Here is a 27915-nt window from a genome sequence, read left to right as displayed (position 1 = left end):
AGCCCAATGGAGTCTTTTGAAGGACCTAGTCAGGTTAACAGGGCTAACTTATTGCAAGTCCCCACTGGAAATAATTCCACTTCAGAGGACGAAGATGTTAATATTGACATTAAACTTCGTTTCTCACCACGTCCCCGAAGACGGAGTTCTTCAGCTTCAGAAGAAGAAGAAGAGGTAGATACTCCCACCAACATCTCAAGAAAAGTTTCATTTGCTGATGCATTTGGGTTTGATCTTGTGTCTGTTAAAGAGTTCGATACCTGGGAATTTCCTAATACAGGACAAGAAAATGATACAGAAGATGAAGTTTTTCCTCAGGATGAATATTTTTTCTCCCAGCAATTTACATTACCTGCTTCTCAAGAAGAACTTTTACAAAAAGTACGAGAGCAGAAAGTAATGTTGGAGTCAGTCCTTCTCCTGCCTGGGATTACCTGTATGAACGGCGTTATACGAGTCCTCAATGTGTCCTTTGAAAAACAGGTGTATGTTCGAATGACATTGAATAACTGGCTCAGTTATTATGACATCCTCGCAGAGTTCATGCCTAATTCTTGTGGTAGTGAAACAGATCAGTTTTGCTTTAAGATTTCTTTGGTGCCTCCTTTCCAGAAAGATGGACTTAAGGTGGAGTTCTGCATACGCTACGAGACATCAGTTGGTACTTTCTGGGCAAACAATGATGACAAAAATTACACACTGATTTGTCACAAGAAAGAAACTGTGCCCAAGGTGGATAATAAAACCCAGAAGGAGGTTACAGATAGATCTCTTAAAGGCTGCTTAAAGACAACACAAAGAAGGTGAGGTTACACTTTAATTTTTGGTAATTTAGAATGTAGCTGACTAATTCTGACTTTCTATGTGTGCTTACTCAAGTCAAGACTGCCCATGTTATTTTCTACTATTTTACCTTTTTTTTCTAAATGAAAAATTAGACCGAGACTTGTTTTCACTAAAGTGTTTGTATATATCAGCCAGTGGTTTTCTGCAGACAGATTAGTTTGGGATCATAATTTTATGCATGCCATTAATTTGAAAAATAGTGTGAGGGTCTGTAAACCCTCTGTGGGCTGTGTACCAGTTCTGATCTCTGTAGGATATAAACTGAGCTGACATCAGTGGGATCTTTGTTCTAGACCAAGGTAGCTGTACAGTTGAAATACTTTGCATCCACTTCCTTCAATCAAAACAAAAGCTGGGTTTTCACACAATTTATTTCATGGTTCTTTCTCTACATGCAATTATTAAATCAGAAATAGCACTGGTGGTTCTTCAAGCAGAAGTGGATAACTGAGAGAAGAATCCAGCAATTACAATAGCTGGTACAAACTTTCCAGCAAGTCATTGGGCTATTCTGCAAGTTGTATATTAGGGCTATAATTCCTTTTCCCTGCCACAGGTGGATGCTTCTGTTTCACATATGGTGAAATGAAGTATGTTTTATAAGGCAGGATCAGTAATATATTAAAGAAAAAAATACATAGAATTTACCTTGTATATACTGTTCTGATTAAAAGTAATATGTTAATTATAAAGTGGCAGTTGTTAACTTTTACTTTAATCACATATAAAGAGAGACACTTGGGAATAGTAACTTTTGGCTTCCTACTGTTTTTAACTATGTTCTCTCTGTTAGCAAAACAATCTTGCATGCAAAAATCTAATTTTCAATTATTTCCCCCCCCCAAATTTGGGATAAATCAGTTGAACTTCTGCAAAACTAAATCTGTATTTTACCTGTAATGTCCTTTGCAATACTTGGATGCCAGAACTAAGTTAATGTTGGGTTTTTGAATTTATGTTGGCGTTTTAGTTCCTATTCTTTCCAAATAAGACAGTGCTGTTTGATTTTGCTGGTGCTCTTCCACTGGAATGAACTGGTAGGGATGGGGGAACAGAACTGCAGTGGTGGTGGGAGCTTAAGGAAGAGGGAGACAGCCAGGGCTTCCTCTGTGCAGAACCTTCGTTCCCAAAACCAGACTTGCTGTGCTGGGAGCTTCTGCCAGCCCTAATCACACATTAGCCTTGTGAGGAGAGGTGCACAATACAGCTTAGTGCCTGTATCCACACCACAGGGTAGGAGCCGCCCAAAGGCTAGCCCGAGGCCTGGTTCACAGCCAGTCCACAAAGCTCTCCTGACAAGTGTCCCTTGGGCCAACTCTGGAGCCCTCATGATCATGCTTCCATGAAGGAACATCCCAGTATGTCAGAGCAGAGGGAACGATACTTTTACATGTTCTGCGGTCAGTTCCTGACATTTGTGTCTGGTTTTATACATCAGTTCTGTCCTTTAAGAAGCATCACATGACCTGTTCTGGATAAGTAAGATAGCCTGAGATACCCTGCAGCAGGGCTGTGATATCAAATACCACAGGCATGTGCAGGTGGTATGACTCCAGCCTGAGTTCAGGTAGCCCACAAGGAACAGAGGATGGACATGGAGACTTGAGTGTCAATTTAGTGAGCCCTGGGTTTCCAGATGGTGTTAGGAATAACCTGAAAATTTAGATACCATTGGCATCTAAAGTCAAATGACTCCTAAGTGTTTAATTCCCTAAAGTTTGTGATATGCATAGTGCTAGCAAAAGTTGTAGAAGCCTTCCTTCTGGGAGATAGTCTTTTACATGGATATGCTAAATGAGTTATGTGTAAATCACTCAGAGAGCTATTTTAAAAAATAGGAAATGAGATAACGTCTTCTTCTCAATATAAAATTACTTTGTCTCTAATCAGACTATGAAGTTGTCTTCTTCTATGTCAGACTGAAGAGGATTGCATATGTGTGCATGTGTTTATACATACATACATATGGATGGATGGATGTATACATGAATGTGTATATTTGTTCATATAGATACATATACACATGTATGTTTAAAATATTTAAACCAAAGTGGTCAGATTCTTGTCTGCACTAGGATCTGCTACACGTTTCTGTCAAACAGTTAACAAGCATGCACTTTCAAGATCCTCTTAAGTGGCAGAAAAATGTACAGAGACCTTACAGTAAATGCAAAAATGAGCTGAAAGTATCTTTGGAATATTGTTTCAGTGGTCACCAAGGCTTCTGAAAGACAGTTCTGGCAGACTGTAATCCAGGACTAATTTTATGCTACAGGGACTTCATTGACTTCACAAGAGTCACAGCTTTTACCAGTGTAAATGAGGTCAGCATCGGGGCCTTTTGTTTCAGAATAACTAAGATGCCAGCTTCCATTGCTCACTTGTTTTTCAAAGTGTCTTTGTACATGTTGCCCCTTTGAGTGAGGAGGAACACCCTGCAGACATCTGCAAAAGTACCTCATTATTCTCCTTCAGACCCTCATTAAAACTCCTTTGCTTTGATTGCTCAAAAAAAGCACAAAAGAAACAAATCCTTCAAAATTGGCAGTGAGGCTGCTGATGTGCTGTTACTCCTTCATCTCCTGTTGAGCAGTGCTGCCCATTTACCAGCTCTCCTCCACCAGCCCGTCTCTCTCTCTCCTCTTACTTTTAGTTTGGATGATAAACTCTGCAGCGTTTATATGTGCTATGCTGGGTGGTTATAGAACATTTAGCAAAGTGGGGGATGGTCCTTGACCATAACTAGCTTGTCGTTGGAGTTGCAGCATTGCAAATAGATAGGAATAAAAGCAATTTTATCTATGATTCTCACAATAAAGTGACAGGTAGGGAACATTGCTATCCGTACCCATGAGTTGGACATCTTAAATTAAAGACTTCTTCATAGCAATCTGAATAGAAGGATAATTTAAAAGGACACTCATTTAGGCCTCTGTTTCAAATTTAGAAACCTGTAATAGCTTTTTTTTTTTTTTAACTCTTGGCTCTGAGATATTTGTACTTTCTCTTAAAATGTGCAATTTACCTCTGCAGTTAAAAAATAAGACATGAAAGGGTCATGTCTTTTAAGCAGAGAGTCTGATCCGCTCTAGGGCATACTTGTGCGGCTCATTAAATGTCATTAGCAAGGATTAGTTGTGTTAGTTAAGTGAAAGGAATAATATGCACTTTCAGAGAAAAAAGTTCTGTATTTTAGTGGGGAAACACAATAATATGGCTATTTCAAGTTACCCTTAAGAACATGGTCCAGGACTAAGTTGAGTGAATGAGGGCAATAGGCTGACTTCTGACACCGTTATTAAGAAATATATAAAAAAATGGACTTAACCCTCAAAAGTTGCACGTGAAAAAAAATATAGTAAAAAGCAAAATTGCATCAAATAATTAATGCTGAAAACTGTCTATATTTGGATATTCAGAACCACATCACTTAAAAGTCTGCCTCTTCATTTCATGTTTCATTTGCTTTTGCTTCCATGTCTAGGTATGAACAAATAGTCTTCTCTTAAAGTTTCAGAAAGTATTTGGTTCTAGCTGTATTTTAACAACCTAAAATTATTTCCTCATAAACTTTAACAATTTTTGTGGTTTTCAAAAGTCTTCAAAGGATTTGTTCACAGGGACAAAATACAGTTTGGGAAAATAATGTTTAAATTAATTAATTTATGCTTTGGTCTATCTGAAAGTGTTTGCTTAATTTGTACATAGTCATAAATATACTTCAGGAGAAAAACTGACCCCTAAAATTTTAAGAGTGTCACTGAAAATGAAAAAGCTTCTATCAATAAACAGGCCTAATTTCTATCCTATTTATGTAAATGTATATACCTTAAAAAAAAGTATTAATATATATTTATATATATAAAAGAAAAATGTAAATTAATTGTATCAGCTCCACTTCTTTCTCTTTTTTTTTTTGACTCTCATGCTTTTGGGATATGGATCATGATTCCAAACATGAATTTTTCCTGGTCCTCAGATTTGGACCACGTGATTCTATCGTGGGCACCAGGCTCCTGCCTTGGTCTGATCAGACAGGAAGTGGTTGGGTGTTGCTTGAGGCAGACTCCTGCAGATCATGCTGAAAGGTGCAGTGATAAAGTTATGGAAGCCATATCCCCTGTCACTGGTGGTGCTACATCCCATTTCTGTGCTTGGCCCTGGTTTGCCATCTGTCAAGGGCAAAAGAGCCAGGAAAATGGCTGATCAGCATGAGAATTGTTTTACAAAAGGGTATTGTGTATTTGGACTCCTGTCCTTCAACAAGGAAGGGGAAGGCTAGTATTTTTGTAATAACTGTTAGAGTTATTCCCCCTTAGCTCTCTGAGCCCACAAATATATCCCTCTGAACTGATCCACAAGTGTATCACTGTGATCCAGCTGATATTGATCCTATGCTTTTTTTTGTAATTGCTAGACTGTACCTTTTTTTGAGTAGTAGTACACCAATTCACTTCCCTCCATAATGCCACTTTAAAACACAACACAGAATAGGGCAATGGCTCTTACAAGAGCTGTTCTATGTAGAGTGCACAAGAGAAAGAAGAGATTAAACCCCCCGTGTCTGTGGGCCGCCAATGCCAAATTTGACAGCATAAATACTAAATGGTTTCTAAGCAATTACCAGTGAGAAAATTTCTTCTGTGCGTGAGTACTTTTTCTTCTTCAGTTGCTGACCATCTCCTTCCTGATGGGAGGCAAAGGAAGTAAGTTGCTGAAGACCCAGCTTGGCAGGATGGCACCATGCTCAGTCAGTTTTCCCAGGCAGATGGCAGACCAGTGCCTAGGCTGCCCTGAGAAATGCAGTTTTGTTTCAGCTCCGCTTGGCCTTTCCCACAAGCTCATGATGTGATTAAGAAATGCTAAGGCTTCTGACAAAGATGCTTGGAAATAGTCTCTCATGCACTTTGCTATGAGGAACAACTGTATAATTCCCAGCTGGTCTGTTTAAAGTATGGCATTTAAATTATGTTTCCTTTTAATCCTTGCTCTTTTGATTGTGTGTCACCACAATCAGGAAGGGAAAAGAAGAGCAGAAAAGGTGCTAAAACACACCTTCTTTCTGTACTTCTGTTTAATCTCAAGGTTGTTTCTGGCATTTTAAGTCGTGAGTTACATCTTGATCAGCATACAGATATGGGATTTGACTAAAGTTTATTGCTATTAATAGGAAGTGACTGCAGTCACTGTTTTTACCAGGAAAGCAGCTGCTAGAGAAGCTATCCATTCACAGGGAGCCAGCTAAGAGGAACACTCCTCTCTCTGTGTTTAATTTGACTTAGTATTCCCAGACCTTCTCTTGCCTCCTGGTCATTGCCAGTTTTTCTCAGTTGTAGAATTAGGTAGGATTAGCACCAAAATAAGACTTTTCCACATACTTGAAGACTATGATTATGAGGGACACAGGGTAATTATTTAAGGTGCTCTAAAATATTTTATTCAGACAAGTAGGGTAAAAGCAAGCTTGGAACTGAGTTTGAGTATTAGGAGTTGCTTTTTAATAGCAATTCTGGAGTTATCTTTTGATGAAATTGCTGCAGCCTTACTCTCCAAAGTAATTTAAAGTAAGCTAAGATAAACCACTTGAAAAATATTCTGTAGAGAGCAATCCTACTTGGCCAGAAACTATGCTCAGTGGTTTTTTTCTCTCTGTTTAATCATAATATTTCAAAATCTGGGCATGCATACTATTTGAAATATGAAACTTATTAAAGACCCTAAATACAGATATTTAGGTGAATGGCTTAGGTCTTTGAATGCTATCACAGAACTGTTAAAGAAACAGGTGGAAGATATGGATGTGAATAGTATGCGCAGACAAATAGACACATTCTTCCTGTACTTGTGGTCACCTAATTGGAGAGTACCTGAAAGATGAAAACATGTCACATTTTTGCTTTTGGTAATTGTAAACTGTGCTACCCATCTACTATCCATTTATTGCACTAGAAATATTAAAAGAAGCTTCTAAAATGTAAGGGAACAACACGTGAAAATAACATGTTGCTGTACTGACAATCCTAGCATAGTATTTACTATGGAACTTATTAGTATTGGTAGTTTCTCGTTCATTTCCATGATCTGCTTTAGAAACTGCTCTTACCAATACTACAGAACAGAAATTTGTGTTCTAATGTGTGGGAAATATTGGTCGCTATAAAGCTTCTTCTGTTGTTTGCATGAAATCATATAAAACCAGTGCTTTGTAATCTGGGTGTCATTTCTCAGCCATGATAAGTACTTGTATTTTACATGCATTGCTTGGCTTTACACTTCTGAGATTTTTTTCAGTTGCTACAATTTCATCAGCTTATTTAAATATGCCAATACTGTAACACTATTATGACTGACTCTTAGAACTTTTCAATTCAGCAACTGGCTTGATCCTGAAATAGGCACAACAAATAATTTAATGAACATCAGGAGTCTCACTGAACTTTGTAGAATTCTTCATGTGTAAAACTATCCTTGAATGTTAATATTTACAGGACCAGATGCTCTTTCAGATTGCTGGTTAAGGACCTTTGGAAAAATAGAACTACATTGTTAAATGAACTCCTGTATGTTCAATGATTCTTTTGTTTAGGAAGATATCTATTTTGCAAATTGAACCAGGCTGTAAATGACCATTTCAATACTCTCTCCTGTCCACCATTCAGGTACTACAGTTCATAAATGTTCAGTTGGAAAAAAAATTGTTCCATTACATTCAACTTGACTTTGCTAAATGTTAGTCTTGAAAAGATGTTTAAAGTTAGTGCAACATTAGCTGAGAGCACTGGAGTCATATTTAATCATTGCATCGACTACCAGTGTCATTTGAGCTGTTTATTCTGATTATGAACTTCAAGCTGTGATCCAGTCCCACACCACAGCTCTGAAATTGAAGCAACAGATTCAGCAGCAGTGTAAGTCCAGAGAACTAATTGCCCATGGTATTTTTAAGATAAAATGTGGATTATCTTCTCATCTACAAAAGGTGGAAAAAATTGTCCAAACGAATACTTTGAAAGTTAAATTAAGTCCCTGCCTTAGGGCAAAGGAGGGGGTAAGACCTTTTAAACACCGTGGGAGAATGTTAGAAGTGGCTATTTGATCCCTAGACCTTCAGTGACACGCACAAGAAAGTATTAGTTGATATGCCAAAGCATAATAGGGGGCTTGGTTTTCTGAGTCTTTCCACTCTCCTCCTGATTTGTGAAACCAGCTGATATTCTAACACTAAACCTGAAGATTTATTAGTGCTGGTTACTAACTGTAGTCCTAAAGGGCACTGAGCTACACAACTGAACGTGAACTAGGCAAAGCTGGCAGGTTTTTCCTACCTTGCACTTAGGTGCACCAAGTGGATTGGCATTTACATTTTGTTTTGACACACAAGTGTTGTCCCTGCAATAACATTTATAGATGCTGGGTGATAAACATAAGATATACTAGCCTGAAACGCTTCATGTTGTGGTAGAGGGCTGGGGAGTTTGTCAGTCTCCACAGCTACCCTAGTAAATCTGAACCAGTGTCTCCTAGGTTTTTTCCATGTCTTCTTGATGGAAATATTGATACCTATCACACAGCTGCCTTCTTGCTGTGTGGTAGTAAGCAGGTGGAAAATGAAAATAAGGTTATAAAAGTCTCTTGTCATGATAACACCTGGGATTTTTATCCTATTGAGATACTTATTGAATTTACAGCTGCTTTCCAAGGTTTAGATCATAGTTGCCCTCTCTCAAGAACAACTGTCTAAGGCTCATTTTTGTGGTCACCCTTTCTGTTCTCCTCCCCAGGGTTGCTATCTGTGTCTTAGTCTCACCTGACTACCCTCTACCTCTCTACAGTCTATCTGAGGCACTTATCACCTTCTTGTATATGTGCCTCAGCATACTGCAGGCAGCCTCTAGGAAAATACTCTCTTCTGACACACCAGGAGGAGACTGCTCCTTCTCTGTTTTTCCCATGTGAGGTTCAGAAAAAGACCAGGGGCCACATGGGTTAATGTTTTTCTCCTCTCATATTTATCCAAAACAGACACAACTTGAAAGTTTCTCTCCTCCAATCTTTTAAAGCAGTGGGAGAAAGAAGCAAGAGAAGAACACAGGGACACTACCCCCAGCTCCTTTCTACACCACCATTTTGATATTTGGTCATGCCTCTTCCAGACAAAATAGCAACCTATGAAGCATATCCTCTGACATTAGACCAAGCCTAGCCCTCAGGAAACTTGACTCCTGACTCACCTTTTCCTCTTTTTCAGCATCTCAATAGTAAGGTCCTGCATTGCTAATTCACAATGGATCTCTCAACAGACTTTCTAACACTGCCCTGGAGAACATTTTTGAAAGAGGTTCTCTGTTTATGAAATACTTTAGCCCATTCTGTCAAAGGATTCAATGAATTTTCTGACCAATGCGCATATAAAACAGCTGTGTAACACGACTTCTGAACTGGTTTTGCTTCAACATTGCTTCATGGATATCATAATAAGGTGCAACAATCATGACAGAGCTGTGAAAAGGTCTCAAAAAAGTGGCAGTGTTCCTGTTTATGATTTCTATAGCTTAATTTGAGGTATAACTGACATTATGCAATGGGCTCTTCTGCAGTCTTCATACCTATACTCATGAGATTTGGGGATAGACAATGCAATATTAAAGGTTTGAGCCTGGCACCAAACTGGTGTTGGGCTCCTGGTTCAGACTGGATGGCACTAAAATCTTCAACTGGATGGATATACATCTTTATTTTTAAGAAATTGTATTAATGTTTTGCTATTAAAACTCAAGGTCTTTTTTAATGAGCTAGAAAATAAAGACTAATTTCTTGGGACTTTGTTTGCTTTGAGGCAATGATTATTCTCATCCCAAGTCAGGCCAATGCATTTTGTTCTGTGCCACCCATGTCCCTGCTTCAATCATAAACTAAGACTGAAAAATGAAAATATTAGTAATTGGAAAATATAATCCCCTGGATAACACCAATTCAATAATCTTAATAAAAATAGATTTATTACAAACATTGTCTGAATCCTACTGGGAATTATCTTTGCAGAAAAAAAGCTAGAATTCCCTTACAGCTGGTCTCTTGATCAATTTTCCCCCTTGATACTATTAATCATCATACCATATATCACTTATTCTGAGCATCTTTTTCAACTTTGCTTTCCAAACTTCTTTTCTATTTTTTCCTTGTGCAGAAATTACTGACAGTCCTTTATTGTCCATATCCAGGCTCACCTTTTCTCCTTGTCTTGTGACAGCCCCTTTTCTTAGGTGAGAAGACAAAAACTAAGGGGTATTTCCTCAAGGTGGAGAAATACCACCTTGGTTAATATTGTCTTCCTCAAATTTCAAACATTTAAGTAGAGGTTCTTTGTGGCACTGTTTTCATTCAAAATGCTTGAGAAGTCTGCTTGACTGACTCTCCTGGAAATGCAATCTTCTGTTCCCAGGGTAGTTTCCAAGAGGCTGCTGCAGTGCCATCCTCTTTTGGCAGCCAGCAAATGCCCTCACCTACTGCTCTAATAATGAGTGTACCACATCCTCTCCTGCCTCTGCCCTCTGTTTCCTGACTATCCACAAGGAAGCTAATTAGTGTCAGTCCCATTTGTTGGGTGACACCTATTTACTAAGAACTAGATTGAGCCTTCTCTAACACTGCTGATAGTTGAAGGTCATATAAGAAAATCAATCTTGCCTAGATTTGTAATAAGGGCTCCTATTTTACATACAGCTTCATTTTAACAGGATAGGTTGTAATGGCAATATTTTAGAATATATTCAGTTATTTCTACTTAGTGTTCGCACAGCTGTTCATTTATAGATGCTGATGTTGTCTGTAGTTTTTGCTTCTGAATCTTTTCCATTGTGGTATCAATCAGTTTTGAATTTAACGTTGTTTTAAATTATTGTTTTCTGCATTGTTTACATTAAATTATTTTTCTGTTGTGCTTCTATTTTTTAAATACCTCCTGAAAAAAATTAAACATATAAACAGAAAGCCACGATACTGCCACACACAACCTATAATAACAATGTTATGGTTCAGGCATGTATAACATGACATCTCCACAATGAGGGATCATTTGAAGCCAAAATGCTTTTAGGTGGGAATTTGCCATATTTTCAGGTAAAGCCACCTAAGAAGTCAAAATTCAGGAGTGTGCATTAGGAGTGCAGAAGCGAGGAATGGTGGTGGCTGAGCTTCAGCTGTGTTCTGTTTTGTTGTCAGCATGGATAGCAGTTCTCCACACCATGCTCTCTGCTCTGTGCAGGCTTAGTCTGTCTCTAGTAAATGCAGCTGCTGGCTTCTGCTATACCTGAGGTCTAGCTCCCAGGACTCTGCCTCGAGTTTTGGAAAGAGGCAGTTATATCCTGCTGAGGATGCAGCCACTGCCCAGACCCACAGCTCTTCTGCCTCCCCAGCTCTTCTCCCCAACACCTCCCTGATCTTCAGTGCTGTTCCATCAAATTCCAATACAGCTCTGACACCCCTACCTAATATTAAGATCAGCCTTTTTTAACACTATGTAAAAGCCTGAAAAAGACCTAAGGCATTTCTCTGAAAATTGTTTTAGATGAGTACTTAGCTTCTTTGCAACTTGCTTTCAGAGCCACTTTACAGCTTCTTCCAGCTTCCCCTGCCTAATGGGTTTGGTAGCTTAGAATTCACACATGCTGCTCACACCAACTGCCCTTTGTTGGCTGCTACCTTTGCTCTGCTGCTCACTCTGTCATCTCCTTTAAACCCTTCCCAGTTCTGATTTTATGTGCCCAGAACCTCTGCCTTCTTGGACAGCCATAATTCTGTGTCCAGTTATTTAGAGCTCTCCCTAGGGTCTAATATTAGAATCTTATTTAATTGTCTTTTATCCCTATGTCTTGTCTTAAAAAAAACAGAGGACTGTTTAATATTCTCACACAGTAGTGTCAATTTTCTTGCATTTTCTTTATATGTATAGCACAGTTTATTGCAACACATCTTCTTGCTCATCTCTTTTTTATGCACCCTAATCTTCATATACTCCAAATCTGGTTTGAATTATTGAAATTCTTTAGCAATCATAAATAACCTTTTTCTGTATTTAGATGATTTCTAAGAAAAAAATGTATTCCCTTAATTTCTGGAAAATTCTTATCAATACCTTTATATACAAGTTGTTATAAAGATTAGCTATTCTGATCTAATTGTTTCTAGGAGTTTAAGACGGTCTCAGCAGGAGTTGCTGAGGGATGAAACTTCTAATGATGATTTAAAGCAGTGAAGTGTGTAGGCTGAAACTGAAATAATTATTGCTGTAACCCTCTAAGCACTCCAAGTTCCTCAAGAGAAAATACTTTGTTCAGAACAGACCCTGAACAACAAAATGCGAAGAAAGTAAAATAATAAAAAACCCTCCAACCCTTGAAGCAGGATGATAATTTAGAAATAGAATCAGTATAATGTGAAGATGTTCTCAACAACTGCTCACAAATGCATCAGACATCACAATTAAAAGGGAATAATAATTATGGCCCCATTCTAAAGTATGGAATATTCTATTCCATTCAATAAGTCATGAACACTTTAAAACCATCAGTGTAATCTACAAACCTATATTTACAACATTAAACTGGATGTTCTGCCTTTTCAATAACTGTCATCTCATCTCTATTATTTTCACCTCAGACTCTAATTGTTTCTTTTATAGGAGCTAACCTACCAGTGTCCTTGGCAGTACAGTTTATGGCTCATGCATTTACAGTAATTGTTTGGGCAATTTGCCACACAGTATAACAATCTTCACATCACAATCAGTTTTTACAATAAACAGCATTAGTTGTGAAAAATACAAGTGATGCATGATTCTTATGGTAGATAAAGGGCACTGAAGATGCCCTTTAGAAAAAGAAAAGAAAATGCTCAAGCCTTGAACTACTTGAGAAAAATACTGATGTCACAATAGAGCTAATTAATTTGATGGTACAAACAAGAGGGGGAAAGGGCCTTGCATTCATTAGTGTCAATTCCAAATGAGAGCATACCATTCATATAAATAATTTTCTGCCTTCATTTAGACAAAATATGCAGGTAAACAAATAAGAAATAAGCACCAGCTCTGGCAATAGCGATGATTTTGCTCCTTAGCTTTATCAAGGCTCTTGTTTTTCTATAGACACAGGGAGCTCAAAGCCCGGGCAGATACAACTTACAGGTAGAACTCTGGATGAGGCCAGATCCTGCTGCCCACCAGCTGGTTTGCTCCAGCGTGGCCAGCACTGCCAGGCACTACTGGACACTGTAGCCTCTGTGTATAGTAGTGGTCTGCTCCTGGGAGGCTGAACATGTGCTTAATGGCTTCTCTCCATAACACACAGGTGGTGGCACATAAACGTGTCTCACTGCACGCGTCTCTGCTGCAGACGTTTTGTCGCCTCTCAGTTTTCAAGTGTCCTAAAATAAGAGGTCAGTAGTGAGGCCATTGGACACACCTCCAGCAGGCAGTCTTCCATGTTAGAAATTCTCCAGAGGAGAAATAATATATTTGCATTCTTATGCCAGTGCATAGACAGGGTAATTCTCAGCCTCCTTGTCATCTCCACGCCACATTATGGACCCTGGGTGGTGCAGAGGCACAGCGAGGCAAGGCCCCAGAAGGCACAAAGCTGGCTTCAAGCCAAGTCTATACCTCCTCTTCCTGAGCTCAGCCGTGACTTCTCTGGCAGCACCAGGGCTTGAGACTAAGAACATGTGATAATAAATTGTGGAGTGGTTGTATTATAAAACTGTAACTTCAAATTCTGAGAACACAGACATCAGTTTAAATCAGTAGGGAGACTTGTCCCTGTAGCGAGTTTTGGACTGAGCAATATGGAGGCAAGGAATGAGTTTGTCTTTACTCATTAAATATTTAGTTCATATATTCAGTTAGTGAGATAGAATCAGATTAACTCTGGAGACACTTTCACAAAAGAAGTCAAAGCCTGCACTTTGAAGGTCTGCATCAGGACCCTTGGTAGCTCCCGAACCAAAATGAAACATATGTTTTTAGCTTCCCTTTTTTTTTTTTTTCTGTATAGTACCAAGGTTTTTTTCCCTTCTTGCATTTTCCTCTCAGCGTGAATTTGTTTCAGAAATATTTTCTGCCCTGTCCAACTGGTATTTTAGGATCAACACAAATGGAGCAATATTTTCAAGCAAGCCAACTGTTATGGGGTTTATGTTAGTAAAAAAATATCTTGAATTCTTACTCTTCTGAGCCTTACAAAAAATTGAATAGAATTTTAAAGCTCTGCTTAGAACTTTAGACATACAAAGTCTTCCCTAATCCTTTCCAAAATGACTTCTTCCTGAGAAATTCATTCTTGCTGCATGTTTGTGGATTTTGAATGATATTGCATACAAGACTACTGAATTTTAGAATTACGTGTGGAAAATCCTTTCTCTAGTTTCTCACCCAGGTCTTCAAAACATTTTACAGGCTTTCTGATTTTGATGTGTACATAAATGTTTTAAAATAATTTTTGCTGTTGCTTGTTTAAATGCAGATATTTCCTTCTCTACTTCCTTCTGAAATTACATCTGCTGCTAATGATACAAAAATAACCAAACTAAGCTGCCTGCCCTTCGTTCCCCATATTCCCTTTCCCAGCTCCATGGGGTTACACTTCTGTGCAGGATTGCCTGTTTGGCTCCAGTGACAGCTCAAACATGAGTACTTAACTGCACTAATTTACTTTTTGCTCTTCTGCTTCTCAGCAAAACACTGCTGACACATGGAACTACTTCATTTCAAGGATCTCACATGTTGTTTACATCCCAGTGGCATCATTCTTCAGCAAGGCTGGGTATTTTTGGCACTAGATCCAAAAGCACTAGTTATATTGAAGGCTGCTTTTATATGAGGTTACTCTGAGGCTTAGAAATCTGTCCTGAAATTAAAATATAACTACTGTTTGGTTAGCAACTTTAGTCTTGCCAGCTCTTTTCATGAGGACATTCTAGCTTCACCTCAACTTCAACTACAATACATTATCTTCAGGGTAGAATTTTGATTTGTTTTGATTTTGAATCTACAGTAAAAATCAGAAGCATGAAAGCATCTACAAAACCTAAGACTATTTTTAGATAAAATAATGTTAAAAACTTTTTTCCCTTTTACGTACTTTAATTAAATATTTGAGAAATACATTCTTTGAATACTTTAACAACCTCATGCCTCTCTGAATTTCAGACTAAATAATATAATCCCATGTTTTCTTTTAATTATGAGATAGTATAAAATTGATCAGGTTGCATTAATTTCAGAGTTGTTCAGGTACATTTTCATCTTTCCATACTCTGTAATCCAACAATTTTAGCCTTTTTCTCACATTTTTAAAAATAAATATCACATGATTTAGATAGTAAGATCTAGCATAAGTGGATATATCACAGAACAAAGTGAATGGTACTGTGAGTTATACAAACATACAGACACAACTTTAGCCAAATATTGGTGTGTGAACTAAAATCCTGACAAGTGATAACCCCACCTATTATGATGGAGTTTGCTGCTCCTGGCTATAGTCCCAAACCTATTTCAGGCCAGACCAAAGCACCTGCTGTTCCATAGTGCAAGCGTGCACTCCTGCAAACATAACTCTCAGGGCATATAGCTGCAGAGGAGCATTTGAAATAGGGCTGGGTTGCGATCATAGGATCATGAAGTCTCATCCCTTGGGAAATGTGTTGCATAATCTTGTTCTCAAAAATATATTCATGTTTCCATACTGAGACCTTCTCAGTTTCTTGTGTCTGATACTTGCACCAAAAAAATACGAGATATACTTTTCTAATGCTTGCAGATCTTCTTTTAAGTTTTCACAACAAATGTTTTTGTGAACTCTTTATATTAATCCATTAACAGTCTTCCTGCTTTTTCATCTTTTGGGTATTTACCCCTTTGCTATATCAATAGAGGGCATTTATTCCTCCTCTCAGACTTTATTTTGTTATGCTGAAAATAGAACTACTTGATCTGCCTCCTTGGTTATTATAGATTTTTCATCCTGCCAGCCTTCCTCTAGTCCTCTTCTGAACATGTTCCAGTTTGAATCAATTTTTCTTGGACATAGTAGATAAATGTTCTAGAGGAGTTCTTATGGGTGCCTGGTGCCACAACATGAACATTTCTTGGAATCTTTCATAACTGGGAATACCTTCTCTGAGACATTACCGCTGAACTTGGTTTGCCTTGATATCACAGTGTCTCTCTCATCTCACACCAGCACCTTGGAAATGGTTTCTGACAAAAAAAAAAACCCTCAGATTTTTCTTGTTCACCCATTTCTTCCAACTTCTGAGGCCTAGTTTTGTGGCAGAAACTCCTTCTAGTCCCTAAATGTATAACCTGGCACTTTCTAATTTTGAATTTCATCCCTTATCTATTATTCTGATCCTCCAGGCCACCGATTTCTTTCAATCCTCCTCTGTGTTGGTGATGTCTCCCAACTTCGTCTCTGCCACAGATTTAATTTAACTTTGACTTCTTGTGCTTTGGTCTGTAATAACATGACTGAGTAAGTCTGATTGCATGACTTGTCCTCTCCAATTCCCCAGCGATGCTTGCTAGCTCCACAGCCCAGCTCCTGGGACCCTGCTTGGCACCGAGCCCCTCTCCCACCGCCCAGCTCTTCTGCTCATCTCCCTCTTCTCCCATTTAATTAATAAATTTCCCATGTGGCTGCACAACAAACGCTTTAATGAAGTCCAGATAACTGATTTTTAGACAAGGGAAATATAGTAATCTTATCAAAGACAGATATTATCAGGTGAGTCTGGCATTTTTATGCCGTTTTCCATTTATCTATATTTCTTCTCTCATTTTTGTTCTAAATATATTGTGAGAACTTTTTGAAGACACCTGGGCCTGTAGTTGCCTTGACACTATTTATCTTCTTTTTCCTAAATATAGCTAATCCTTTTTCTACTCTTCTGATATTGTTGCAGTATAGGACCAATTGAATAGGTCTGAATAGGAAAGGTTTTAAACCAATATGTGTTTTCCTCCGTTGGGTCTCTCAGATTTGGGTTGGAGATTATCTGCTTCTCTTAATTGGAGCATATTTAAACAAAAAGTTCTGCTCCCAGACTGGATGAAATAATATAATTTTCCAAATCGCTCTTCCTATCAGTTATGGCCTGCAAGATTTCTGTTCCTATAAGAATCTGCCCCACCACTAGCACCGTGGTAGAAGAATTTACGAGAAGCCTTTTGGTTGTTGGGTTACATGTAGATTATGTGAAATCTTGATGAAACTTCACTTATAAAAATATTCTTATTTAGCTTAAAAAGGCTAGTTCGAAAGCCTTGACATGTCTGAGTTTATTCCAACCTTTCATGAAGTCAAAGAAATATTGTTTATTGGCTATTTTTTCTTGCCACTTATAATTTTCTATCTACTCCACATCTTTTGGGTTCAAGTTTAACATTTCCTGTCTGGGATCCCAATTCCACATAACTTGGGGACTGCTGAACTCCTTCACATAATGTCCATCACATTTTCAGTCCTCTCAGTCCTACTAACTAGCCCCTGAACTTCATATTTGTTCTTTCTAATGCAAAATTACAATGATAACCTGTTTTCAGTCCTGATTTATTTTTATAATTCAATACAAGTGAATGATAATTTCAAGGATGAATCATATGAGCATAGGTTTTGGGGTTTTTCGCCTGCTAGAAATTCATAAGTTCCTGGTGTACTTTATGAAGATGTGCTCCATTCAGTTGAATGAGAGAAAGCAACAGAGCTTATGCAGGTTTACAGGTACTTATGCTGGAGTGGAATCACATCAGCTGACATAATGGATTTTTTTCTAGCTTGCATTGTTGTCAGAATACCTGGATCACTTAAAAATAAAAGTAAACCCTTTTTAACAGAACACAAATATTGTGTCTCTCATCATATAAGGCAAGTTTAAACTATCCTTCACAACAAAGTGCAATAATTAATTTCTGAAACAAAAGCTTAATTAATATCCTAATTTAAAAATCTGCTCATGGAATTCTGATACTGTGCTAGGACATTTTCAGAGAAATATGGAGAAAAACTTACCAACTAGACAAACACCTTCTAATTGCCCCTGTTTGATAAAGCAGCTAATTATTATTGGTTTTTGGGAAGTATTTCAGTCCTTAGGATATACATATATGTTTGAGATTGTTCTGTAGTTATATGCACCCATAGCCTCAACATCTTCATATAATTTCCTAAATTGAAGTAGTGGTTTAAGTTACTATTTTTTATGCTCCTCGTGATCCTCAAATACTGCAGTATCAATATCCTCGATTTAAGCCAATTTTAGATTTCTCCCAAGAATAATTATATGAGGACAGATATTTCTGATATAAAATTAAATTAAGTAAAATAACTGTTACACTGACATTCCCTGTGCTCAGGTATTTGCAGGGCAAGTGTGCACAAATAATGGTCTAAAAACCAGAAATCTTTATAAAATTCAGTGCAGTAGGCAAGAAATTATGCTACAAGCCCTGCAGTGTGTATCCTAGCTGTGAGGCTGTGTTATCATTGCTATTTTTAACCTGTGTGGCTGTTGTGAAAAGAAACTTTTGTGCCAAGGCTCCAGATGCTACTTGAACAAAAGTTAAGGAAAAATTCAGCTCCAATCACAGCAAAAGTAAAACGGAGGGGCCTGCCTACCTTGAGCGTTACATTCGCAGCCACTAAAACTCCATAACCGCATTCCAGTTTGAATTTATAGTTACAAGGTGAGATTCATGGAGCTTTACATAATGGCTGAAACTGTAGGTTCCCTTTATGGTCAGTAAATAAGGTCTACCTTTCAGAGGTAGAGAAGCACCTTCGAAGGATCCATCACTCCATCTTACTCATGATGCCTATGTTAGAGGGAATAAATCTCCTTTTGGAAGTGTTAATCTCTCACCACTGATAATAGGAATGATATACAGGACTGCCTGAACACAGATGCATAGAAGTATAAGGCTAGATAAAGTAACGCTATCCTGGCACACACCCATAATTATCCAGCTTGAAGCATCTTTATACCTGTACGTTTAAAGGTTTATAAAATAGGTACTCAGCATCCTTATTCAAACACTCTGTCTATATTTTTACACTGAAAATTTGTTAACCAAACCCAAAAATATTCACTGCATAGGAAACACAGCAAGCGGGGGGCAGAATCCAGTTTCTCCTTTCACCAACATATGAAATTTAAGCTAAAGAAGAAGGATCCTGCTTGCACATCCAACTTCATTAGGAGGAGGCAAATCTGCCCTCCAGTTTTCCCCCAAATGTTCTGTATCCTGATAATCTGGGTATTTTTTGCATGAATGATGTGCAGTGGGGTTTTTTATCACGTGAGAGTGTGATAGAAGCTGAAAGTGGCACTGCTACTTGGATGCCACAGTAGCTGGATGTGAACTCTAGCTACCACTAGAATATTATGCTAGATATAGGCATTAACAACTCCCCTTCTCCTGGGAATGCTTCTTGAATTAAAAAATTTGTCGAACTCTGGTTTCTTTACGAAGTAGAAGAAGAGTCCCTTCTAGCAGAAAATTATGCCATCCCTGCTTCCCAAGAGTTGTGGCATCCATATGGCTGAACACTGCAGGTAGTCAGCTACGTTCAAAGAAATGTTGACACTTTAAGATGCTCTTTTTTTCCCCACTGGAAAGCAGTGGAAGGTTTCCTGTTGGGCCCATGTGGTTTTGGGATCACACTTTTGGGGTGATGATTCAGTTCATGTGTTATACATGTCTTAGTTCCTAATCTGGGGCTTTTGCAGACACCCTGATAGCACCTAAATGTTTTGATGCATCTGTATCATGGTTAAACCCCAACTTACACATTTATGGAAGCAGATGAGTGAAAAAGATGCAAAAGGGCAGAAAAAACTGGGAACTAGATGTAACACTAAGACAAGCCTTTGAACAGTAAAAAAACCCCAACAAACAAACAAACAAAAACCAACCACCCTCACCAAAACCTTATATATAAACGATAAGCTCTAATGATTTACCTTAAAACCTCCACAGATCAACTGAAAAAAGGTGGATCTGCCACCCTTTTCAGAATGAAATGCAGATTATAACAACTGCTGCTAGGGGAAAATACAACTCAGTGTGAGTAGAAGAGTGAAAACACATGGAGGTTATGCACATACCAGAATTCAAGAGTGACATGACATTCATACAGATTGCAAGAATATTTAGCATTATTGCAATTAATGGTGGAAAAGAATTGCTGAGAGAGCATTAAATCTTGTGCTTCAAGGACAGCTTCTAATAAAAAATGGCCAAGAGGAAATTTAAGAGGGCAGTGCAAATTACCCCAAGTATTTTCCTACAAGAACTCTACATCTTCCCCTGAAGTATCTGATGGTGGTCAGTGTCAGAGGTCAGATGCTAGACTGGCAGGATCTTCTGTCTGCTTTAGTCTGGCAATCCCTATAAAGACTGGTTTTTAAAAAGTTGGTGACAGTAGATGTCTACATTCTTTTAATAGAGTATAAATTTAGCATCCTCCTTCTGAATTAAGCATTTAGGTGGCAGAGTTAATGTTATATCAATTCAAATGAAAGACACTAGAAGAAAATAGAAGGGGAAAAGATTAATATTTGAAAATTAGAAAGTAATTTTCAGTAACAGAGGTGGACGGCTGGTTGAAAATCACATAAATTAAGACCTACAAAAAAAAAAATTGCTCCTCATAGAGGAGTCATTAGGAGTGATATAATAATTTACATTTTACATAAGTGACATTCTCTTAGCGTTTTTTTCCTTTTCCACTAAAGGTTAGATCCCTATAAGCACGATTCGAACTGCTAGGACTTGGCGGTTCGATTGATATCAATTGATATTGATGAGGACTGCAAGCACTCAGCATCTCTCTGTAGGTGTTTTTTGTGTTGAACCTGGCCTTTGTTTTCACAGCCAGCAAAGCAACAGAAAAAATTGCACTGGCTGCAGGGAAGCAGAATTCATTCCTGCCGGCCAGGCATAGCTTAGCAACAGGATTTATACTGTACGCAAGCAGGGAGGATCTTTTGATTTACTTAAGGTAACAAACATGCCTTTTTCCAGACATCTCTGTATACATACAAATATTTGGAAAACACAAGCAAGAGAGAGCCCTGGCATCTTGAACACATATATCCTTCCAGACCCTTGCCTGACCCCAAAATTATGCTCTCCTGTCACTGATGCATCTAATCACCTTTGTGCTGCTTTCTCAGAAAAGGCCTGGGAAAACCCATCAGATTTGCAATGTAATTTGAAGGTCAACATATTCTCATTTTCTTGGCCAGTTCTTTCTTATGACCAACTCTTAATAGGTCACTCAAAAAAGCTACATTTTATGTAGCTGTTTTCAGAATTTCAAACAGCATTCAAAATGTTGTGTAATTAACTAGTAGTCTTTATATTTGGGTCTAAGAGGAATAAGAACAACAATTTTTGCAGAATAACACAAGAAGTTTCTTTTTGTTTAACAGAAAAGAAGAAATATTGGCAACGTCTGATGATGGCACATGGAATAAGTCAAGGACTTCAGGTACAACACCCAGTTTAATTAGTTCTTCCTTACTGCACATGTTAATTAAAAATAGTGAAACAACCAACCTCATGGAAATTATTGAACTATGTTTTTGTTAACTCTTCAGACACAAACATCCCAGAGATTGTTTATTCACAAGCAGAAGACAAAGACACCAAACAAGCTAATGAAAATATAAAAGAGAGAAATGCAGAATACAACCAGGGTGATTACAAAGATGATGAAAAAGAATTAGAGTTGCTGGTAAGTGTTATACAATTATATCTACAGTATTAAATTATTTGAATCCATTTACGCTTCAAAGCTGGTGAAATGCCCCCTTTTAACAGAGCTGACTGATGTACTAATTTACAAATGTAAAGCCTTGGTCTGTACTTACACTGAATCTCTAACTGATTCAACAATAGAAGGTGCTTTGATTTCAGTATAGTGCATCAACTTTTTCTGGTCTTAAATTAATGACTTCTCCCTTTTGCTTCTTTACCAGAGGCTCTAAATGACAGTTCTAAGGAATTAGAAGGGTAACATTTAATAAAATCTCTCCTCCTAGTCTCTAGGATGGGAATATTTTTAAAGATATGCTTTCTATTTGTAAAATTTTTGTACTTGTAGTACTGTTTACTTCTGAGATTTTTGAAATTGTAACTATATGAGTACAGTAAGTATATATATATTGATATTGGCAGATTTTTCTATTTAAGTATTTTACATTATATTTTTTTACAATGAATTTCACACTCAGTGAACATTCAATCTATTTGGATTTGTGTGCATGCATGTGTGTGTGTGGTTTGCCTTGCATTTTTCAATATGAAAGAAAAAATGGCAATAAATGAGACACATACAGCAATCTATTATTCCCAGTGTCTGTTCTCAGCTCATATCATTTGGGTGCACAGATTCATAACCATAGATTATAATAGCTATCACCTGTGAAAATGTGAATGCTGAATCAGACAAGAGAGGAAGATGGGAACCGTTCTTTTTTTCCTTGTTGATAGAAAAAATTCCTCTCATTTGAACATAAATTTTTGTCGTCTTTTACTTTAAAAAGTTGAAAATTGTTGCCTATTGTGAGACCTTTCACCGCCTGAAAGTCAATGTTTTTTTTTTTTTTTCCTTAATGGTGAAACGTGCAAAGGAGGACCTCTAAAATCCCTTGTTGTTCTCAGTCCACCCTTTTACAAAAAAGAGGATCAAATGTAACTATTTGTTTATCAATTGCCAGACTTGTCCGTACAATAAATGAAGGGGGAGCTATAATTTAGATGTTAATTTGCACTGTGCGCTCTTTAATGAATTAAACAATGAAGGCTTATAATACATGGAAATACAACCAAATCTTTGAAACACACAGGCATTGGCTCACAAGACAGCTGTGCAGTTGACAAGTAACATGAGCCTTATGTGAGAAGAAGGGGAAATCGTAAGATTTGCATATAATTATTGAGATCATGCAAATGTCAGTTATGAGGAGGGGAAAAAAACACAGGCATCTCACTGTTAAATCCTGACAGTTGGCATCACCGAAGAACTCAAATACACTTGAGCACTGGTTGGCAGAGGGTCATTAAAACAGAATTTGCAGAGACATTAGCTCCCTCACTTTTCTTTGAGTGACGTTTTACTATTAATAGTTTGCAGAGGCTTTGCAGAAAACATATTAATAAGAGAAACTGTAATGGGGGTATCTACAGCAAGTGCAAATGTATAAAGGGGTGCCCAAGAAGCTAGCCTCTAATTGATCAGCTAGTGCTATCAGTGTGACTCTGCTAAAGTGAGAAGAGAGTGCAATGACAAGCAGGCATAGCTGAATAATACAATATGATATTTGGGAGCTGGGAGGGAGAATGATTACTTTCTGGCCTTTTACTTTGCTAATCTCATTTCCAACTCATGTCTTACCAGATTGTCTAAAACCAGTCTGGTTTGAAGCCTGTAAAATGGTCCCTGAGAGAAATGAGGCATAGATAATCCTTACAGTATTTGTCAGTGTGAAATGTGTCTTTGTTTTACTGGACAATACTGTACATAACCGGACACTGATGTACTGTATCAATGCCCTCATTTGAGCACCAATCCTCCCCCCTCGCCCCATAGCTTCCTCTCTCCAAACCTAGAATCAAATGTACAGAGAATGAATTAGCCTGCCTTTAAGGGAATATTCTCTTCAGATTTAATTTGTATAAAATGCACTAGCAGCTTACTGAACTCATGAATAAAGAGAGAGGGTTCGGAGCACTATTTTATTTCCTGCTCCTTTCAGTACCACCATAAAGCTCATTACCTATGTTAAAAAATACATGCAATGCAAATTTTGCAAATGGTTTTGAACATGTTTCCATAAAAGCTTTGTTACTGAAAACAAAACTTTCCATAATGAAATCCTGCCTCCTTCATTTGGCATATTTTTGCAAAGTACTTTTTGATCATTCTTTTCTATTCTATTGTTTCAGTTAAATCAGCACTTCACAGAAGCTAGAGGTACCTCTTCCAGAGATGAAAGGAATTTATACACAACAGAACCAATTAATTTTCCAAGTGAAACTGAAAGATTGGTGAAAAAGCTAACCTGTATAGAAAGAAGCAGTGCCTTGCACCCTGTGCCTATCAGTTCCTCATCTGAAAACACTTCACATGCAATAGGAGAAGAATTAAAAGATAAAGTTAAGTATTCTGTAGGAGATTATAACAGTCAGCTACCAGGGAAGGAAGTCACTGCTGGCTCAGTAAACAGCTATGAGCGCTCTTTGGAACATACTGGTACCAGTGAAAGCCTTTTATCGGCAAAACATTTTCCTGTGACAAAGCAGAATGAGGCTATCAAAATTACGGCTACTGGCTCAAGCCGACAAGGAGAGAGGCACACAGATATTTCAAAAGGTGAAATAGATAGTGCCTTGGGAAGTAAGATGACGGAGAGATTATTCATCAGTGAGGATGCTGCTGGTACCTCAAAAGGGGCCTGTGAAATGAGACCAGAAACCATTTCGCCAGAGCATGATGAATCCGTGCAATTAAATGCATGCATAGCAAGGACGCTGGATGGCAATGCTAATCCAGCTCTGGAGCACCAGGCACCACAAATGTCTCACCAAACTGTGGATTCATTGTTGTCAGATGCTGACAAAAATGAAAATGAAGGAAAAATCAAGATGATTGAAAGCAAAGTTCAGGTACATTTAAGAGGAGATTTATATGCTGGCACTTTTGCACATGCTGGTGTCTCAACAGATTCCACACACAAAAAAGGAATTGGTGAAATGTCAGAAAAGAACTCTAACACTGGTTTAGCGAAGGAGAAGAAAGTCATTGAAGTAGCAGACTTGGCATCAATTGGTGAGGAGGATGCTTCCAAGCCTTTCAAGTCACACAGGAAACACAATGCCAAAGCCCTGAACCCAGTACCTCTGCCAGCTGAGAACAAGCAGGCACCCAGGGACACCAGGGTGGATGAAAGGCAACCTGAGGACACTCAGGAACACAGAGGATTTAAGAGGTTAAAAGGCAGAGAGAAGCCAGACAACGCAAATAAAGGGAGACCAATCGGAAGGGAAAGCGAAGCAAACTCTGCAGAGCAGAGGTGGCAAGAAACGGGGAGTGAGATTTGGTGGAGAGTGAGGGGGAGCGTGGAACCTCAGAGCATGACTTCCACAAAGGAGTTGTTTACCTGCCAGGAGGCAGAGAGTTGTGAAAAGTCTTCTGTCTCTGAGCAGGGTATTACAGAGGAAGCAGAGGCAGGTACAGCTTATATAATTAAAACAACATCAGAAAGTGCTCCAGAAAAAATGCCTGGCAGTGAAAAAGCAGTAATTGCTAAGCTACCTCGAGAGACTGCACTAAGTGACAGGCCCACAGAGGAAAAGGAAACAGCGTTTGATACACATGAAGGGAGAAATGATGGTTCACATTATGCTCTTTGTCAACTCAACACAGTGGGTGTATTATATGACACTGAATTTGAAAAGGAATCAGTTTTAGGTATTTATAATGCATGCGTACATGAAACACTGCAAGGAGAAATGAAGTCTGTATGCAGTAGCAGGGAAAAATGTGCCAAAGCACAACCAGACAATATTCTACCTGTAGGAGAAGCAGTAAAGGCTTCTGCTACAGAAAAGAAAGAAGATTTGCAGCGAGGTTTATGTTCAGATGTACCTAAAAGTCCCCTGAGCACCCAGAAGCATCTATACTGTGAGAAAGCAGAAGAGCTCTATAGGGAAGAAAGCCATGTTGATACACTTTCCTGTTTATATTCTAAAGCTGAAACAAAAATGCCACCTTCTGGTACAAATACTGTGCCTAGTTACCATTATAAAAGCTCTTCAGTAGCATCTTCAGAAGGGCCCACAGTGGAAGGAGGTATGGAGCACCTGCACAGACACTTTGAATCCAAAGTCATTGAAAAGGTTGCTGCTGAGTCAGGGTACAATTCAAATCTAACAAATGAAATTATGTGTATTAACAAAAACTTCTCTTCTGAAGTTGAAAAAGGAGAAGTACCTTCCACTTCAGACACAGCAATTTCTGGAGAAGGACGAGGCAGGAGTACAGGTCAAAGTTTCCATCAAGCAGAGCTCCAACAAGAGAAGTCATGGAGGCCAGAGGCTTTAATTAGTAAGTCTACCAAAGAAAATGAAGGAACAGACTCTCGATCTGACCATTTAATAACTGAGGGGAAAACACGAAACTGGCTTGATGACTCGCAGAAAGAAAGCCAACACACTTCTGATTCTGCAGATATTTCTAACCAGAAGAGTGAAGCACTCAAGTTATCTAGTGAGTCTCCAGGTTTAAAACATACTGCTTTCAAAATATTTTATGTCTTCTTGTTTCTTCTATTTGCTGGAACACTCTACCACTATGATTTGATAGTCTGTCTTGCACTCTACCTGTTCTCCTTGTATTGGCTGTGCCATGAAGGAAGAAGAAACAAGGAGTCTGTCAAGAAGCAATAACACTGACTGCCAACAGTGCTCAGGATCCATGGTCAATAATCTCCGATTCCACCAAAGCATTTTCACTGTTAAAGAGTTTATTCATTGTTAGAACCAAAGCAAGATTTCCACAGCAGCATCTTTTATTAAGAGATTACACATGAAGCTGAGCCTTCATATAAGTAATTAAACTATGCAGGACCATTATGTTTGGATCATTAAATACCTATATGAGTATGAGTTCTGAAGCACGTCAAGTTAAAATGAAGTGCAGCTGTTGCTTCTTAGCAGGATATGAAGAAGCAATCCTTCATGTCTCTGTAGTACTTAAACCCACCATTTACTTGCTTTAATTTCTTTTGCATTAAAGCTTCATATTTTTCTGGGAATTTTTTCCTAAGATTATGTGTGGTACATAATAACACAAGGAACAATATAAAACCTAAGTCAGTATTTTGGTGCGGACATTGCAGTTGATAATCTGCTAGTGTAATTAGCCAATGATCTAAGCAATGCACCTGTTGATAGTTTAATATAATTTTCCAAATTTTTATTTCATTATTTTGACTTAGAGCTTTGGTGGTAGCCCTGTTTGAAAAACGTAGGGCTTTGACTTCCGTAACATCATGTAACTTCCAGGGTGTGACTGTGTAGCAGAATAGATGAGCTGTTTCCACCCTGTAAATATTGAAGGCCACAGCCACAGGCCTCGTACTGATCACTCACGTGCATGAACATTTTTGGGTTCTGTAAATCTGGACTGAGTAACATGACTGAGAATTTCACTGAACTGTTATCCTGGGCAAAGCCTGTGAATGACATTTTTCATCAGTATTGCTTGAGCATATCTAAAAAGTATTGAATAAATTTTCCAAAGGAATGCTATGACTGTGTGCAGCATGTCTGAATTAGATTTACAGCTTTTTTCCTATGGCTTGCAACCTAGAGCTAATCAAACACCAAGAGAAAACAATGGACACGACCCTGGCGTACTGTGAGGCTGCTTTGTGTGGTTTGGGTGAGGCAGAAGAGGCTGGTATCTGCCCTAAGGAGAGCCCAAATTGGTTCTGTGCAGCAGTTCTGTGGGGCAGACACACTGGCAGCTTTGCTGCTCCAACGCTGTGGGTGTCTCACACAGGCACATGCCCAAATTTTGTCCAGAAGGAAAAGAATGGACAGGATATGATGCTCTTCAGCCATTTCCCAGAGGATGGTCACAAACGGCATCCCACGTATAGGATATTAAAAGAAGCATTGAGACTGTATAATGTTGCTGAAACCATAGAACTTAAAAAGAAAAAAGAGTTGTTTTTAAGCTCTGTTTGTTTCACTTTCCTTACTGCCACTGTGAAATATCATAACTCTGAAAGTCCTGGTTGCAATATATGGCTGAAGCTATGTAATAGCAAAATTATTTAATTGTTAGCTTGGCCCTGAAATAAATGTTTTAAAGTCCATGTAAAACTTATTCACATGTTTCAGGATGATAGGACACTCTGCTACAGGAGGCACCTTGTCATTCGTGTTCTGCAGGGGGGTAAAACTTTGAAACATTTTGGGAGTAGTGCATTCAGTGGGGT

General features: G+C 38.3%; 1 protein-coding gene across 1 annotated transcript; it reads left to right on the top strand.

The window, feature by feature from the left end:
• PPP1R3A (protein phosphatase 1 regulatory subunit 3A) lies at nt 1-27220 on the top strand. Its single transcript, XM_032107670.1, has 4 exons — nt 1-803; nt 21337-21395; nt 21505-21641; nt 23855-27220. Exons 1-4 carry the CDS (start codon nt 7-9, stop codon nt 26354-26356), a joined length of 3495 nt encoding a protein of 1164 aa, XP_031963561.1. The 5' UTR covers nt 1-6; the 3' UTR covers nt 26357-27220.
• Nucleotides 27221-27915: the final 695 nt, after the last annotated feature.

This window comes from Corvus moneduloides, chromosome 4, assembly GCF_009650955.1.
Source record: "Corvus moneduloides isolate bCorMon1 chromosome 4, bCorMon1.pri, whole genome shotgun sequence".
NCBI classification, from domain to species: Eukaryota; Metazoa; Chordata; class Aves; order Passeriformes; family Corvidae; genus Corvus; species Corvus moneduloides.
Note: the sequence above shows the minus strand (reverse complement) of the source record. Positions and strands in the feature narration are given on the sequence as shown.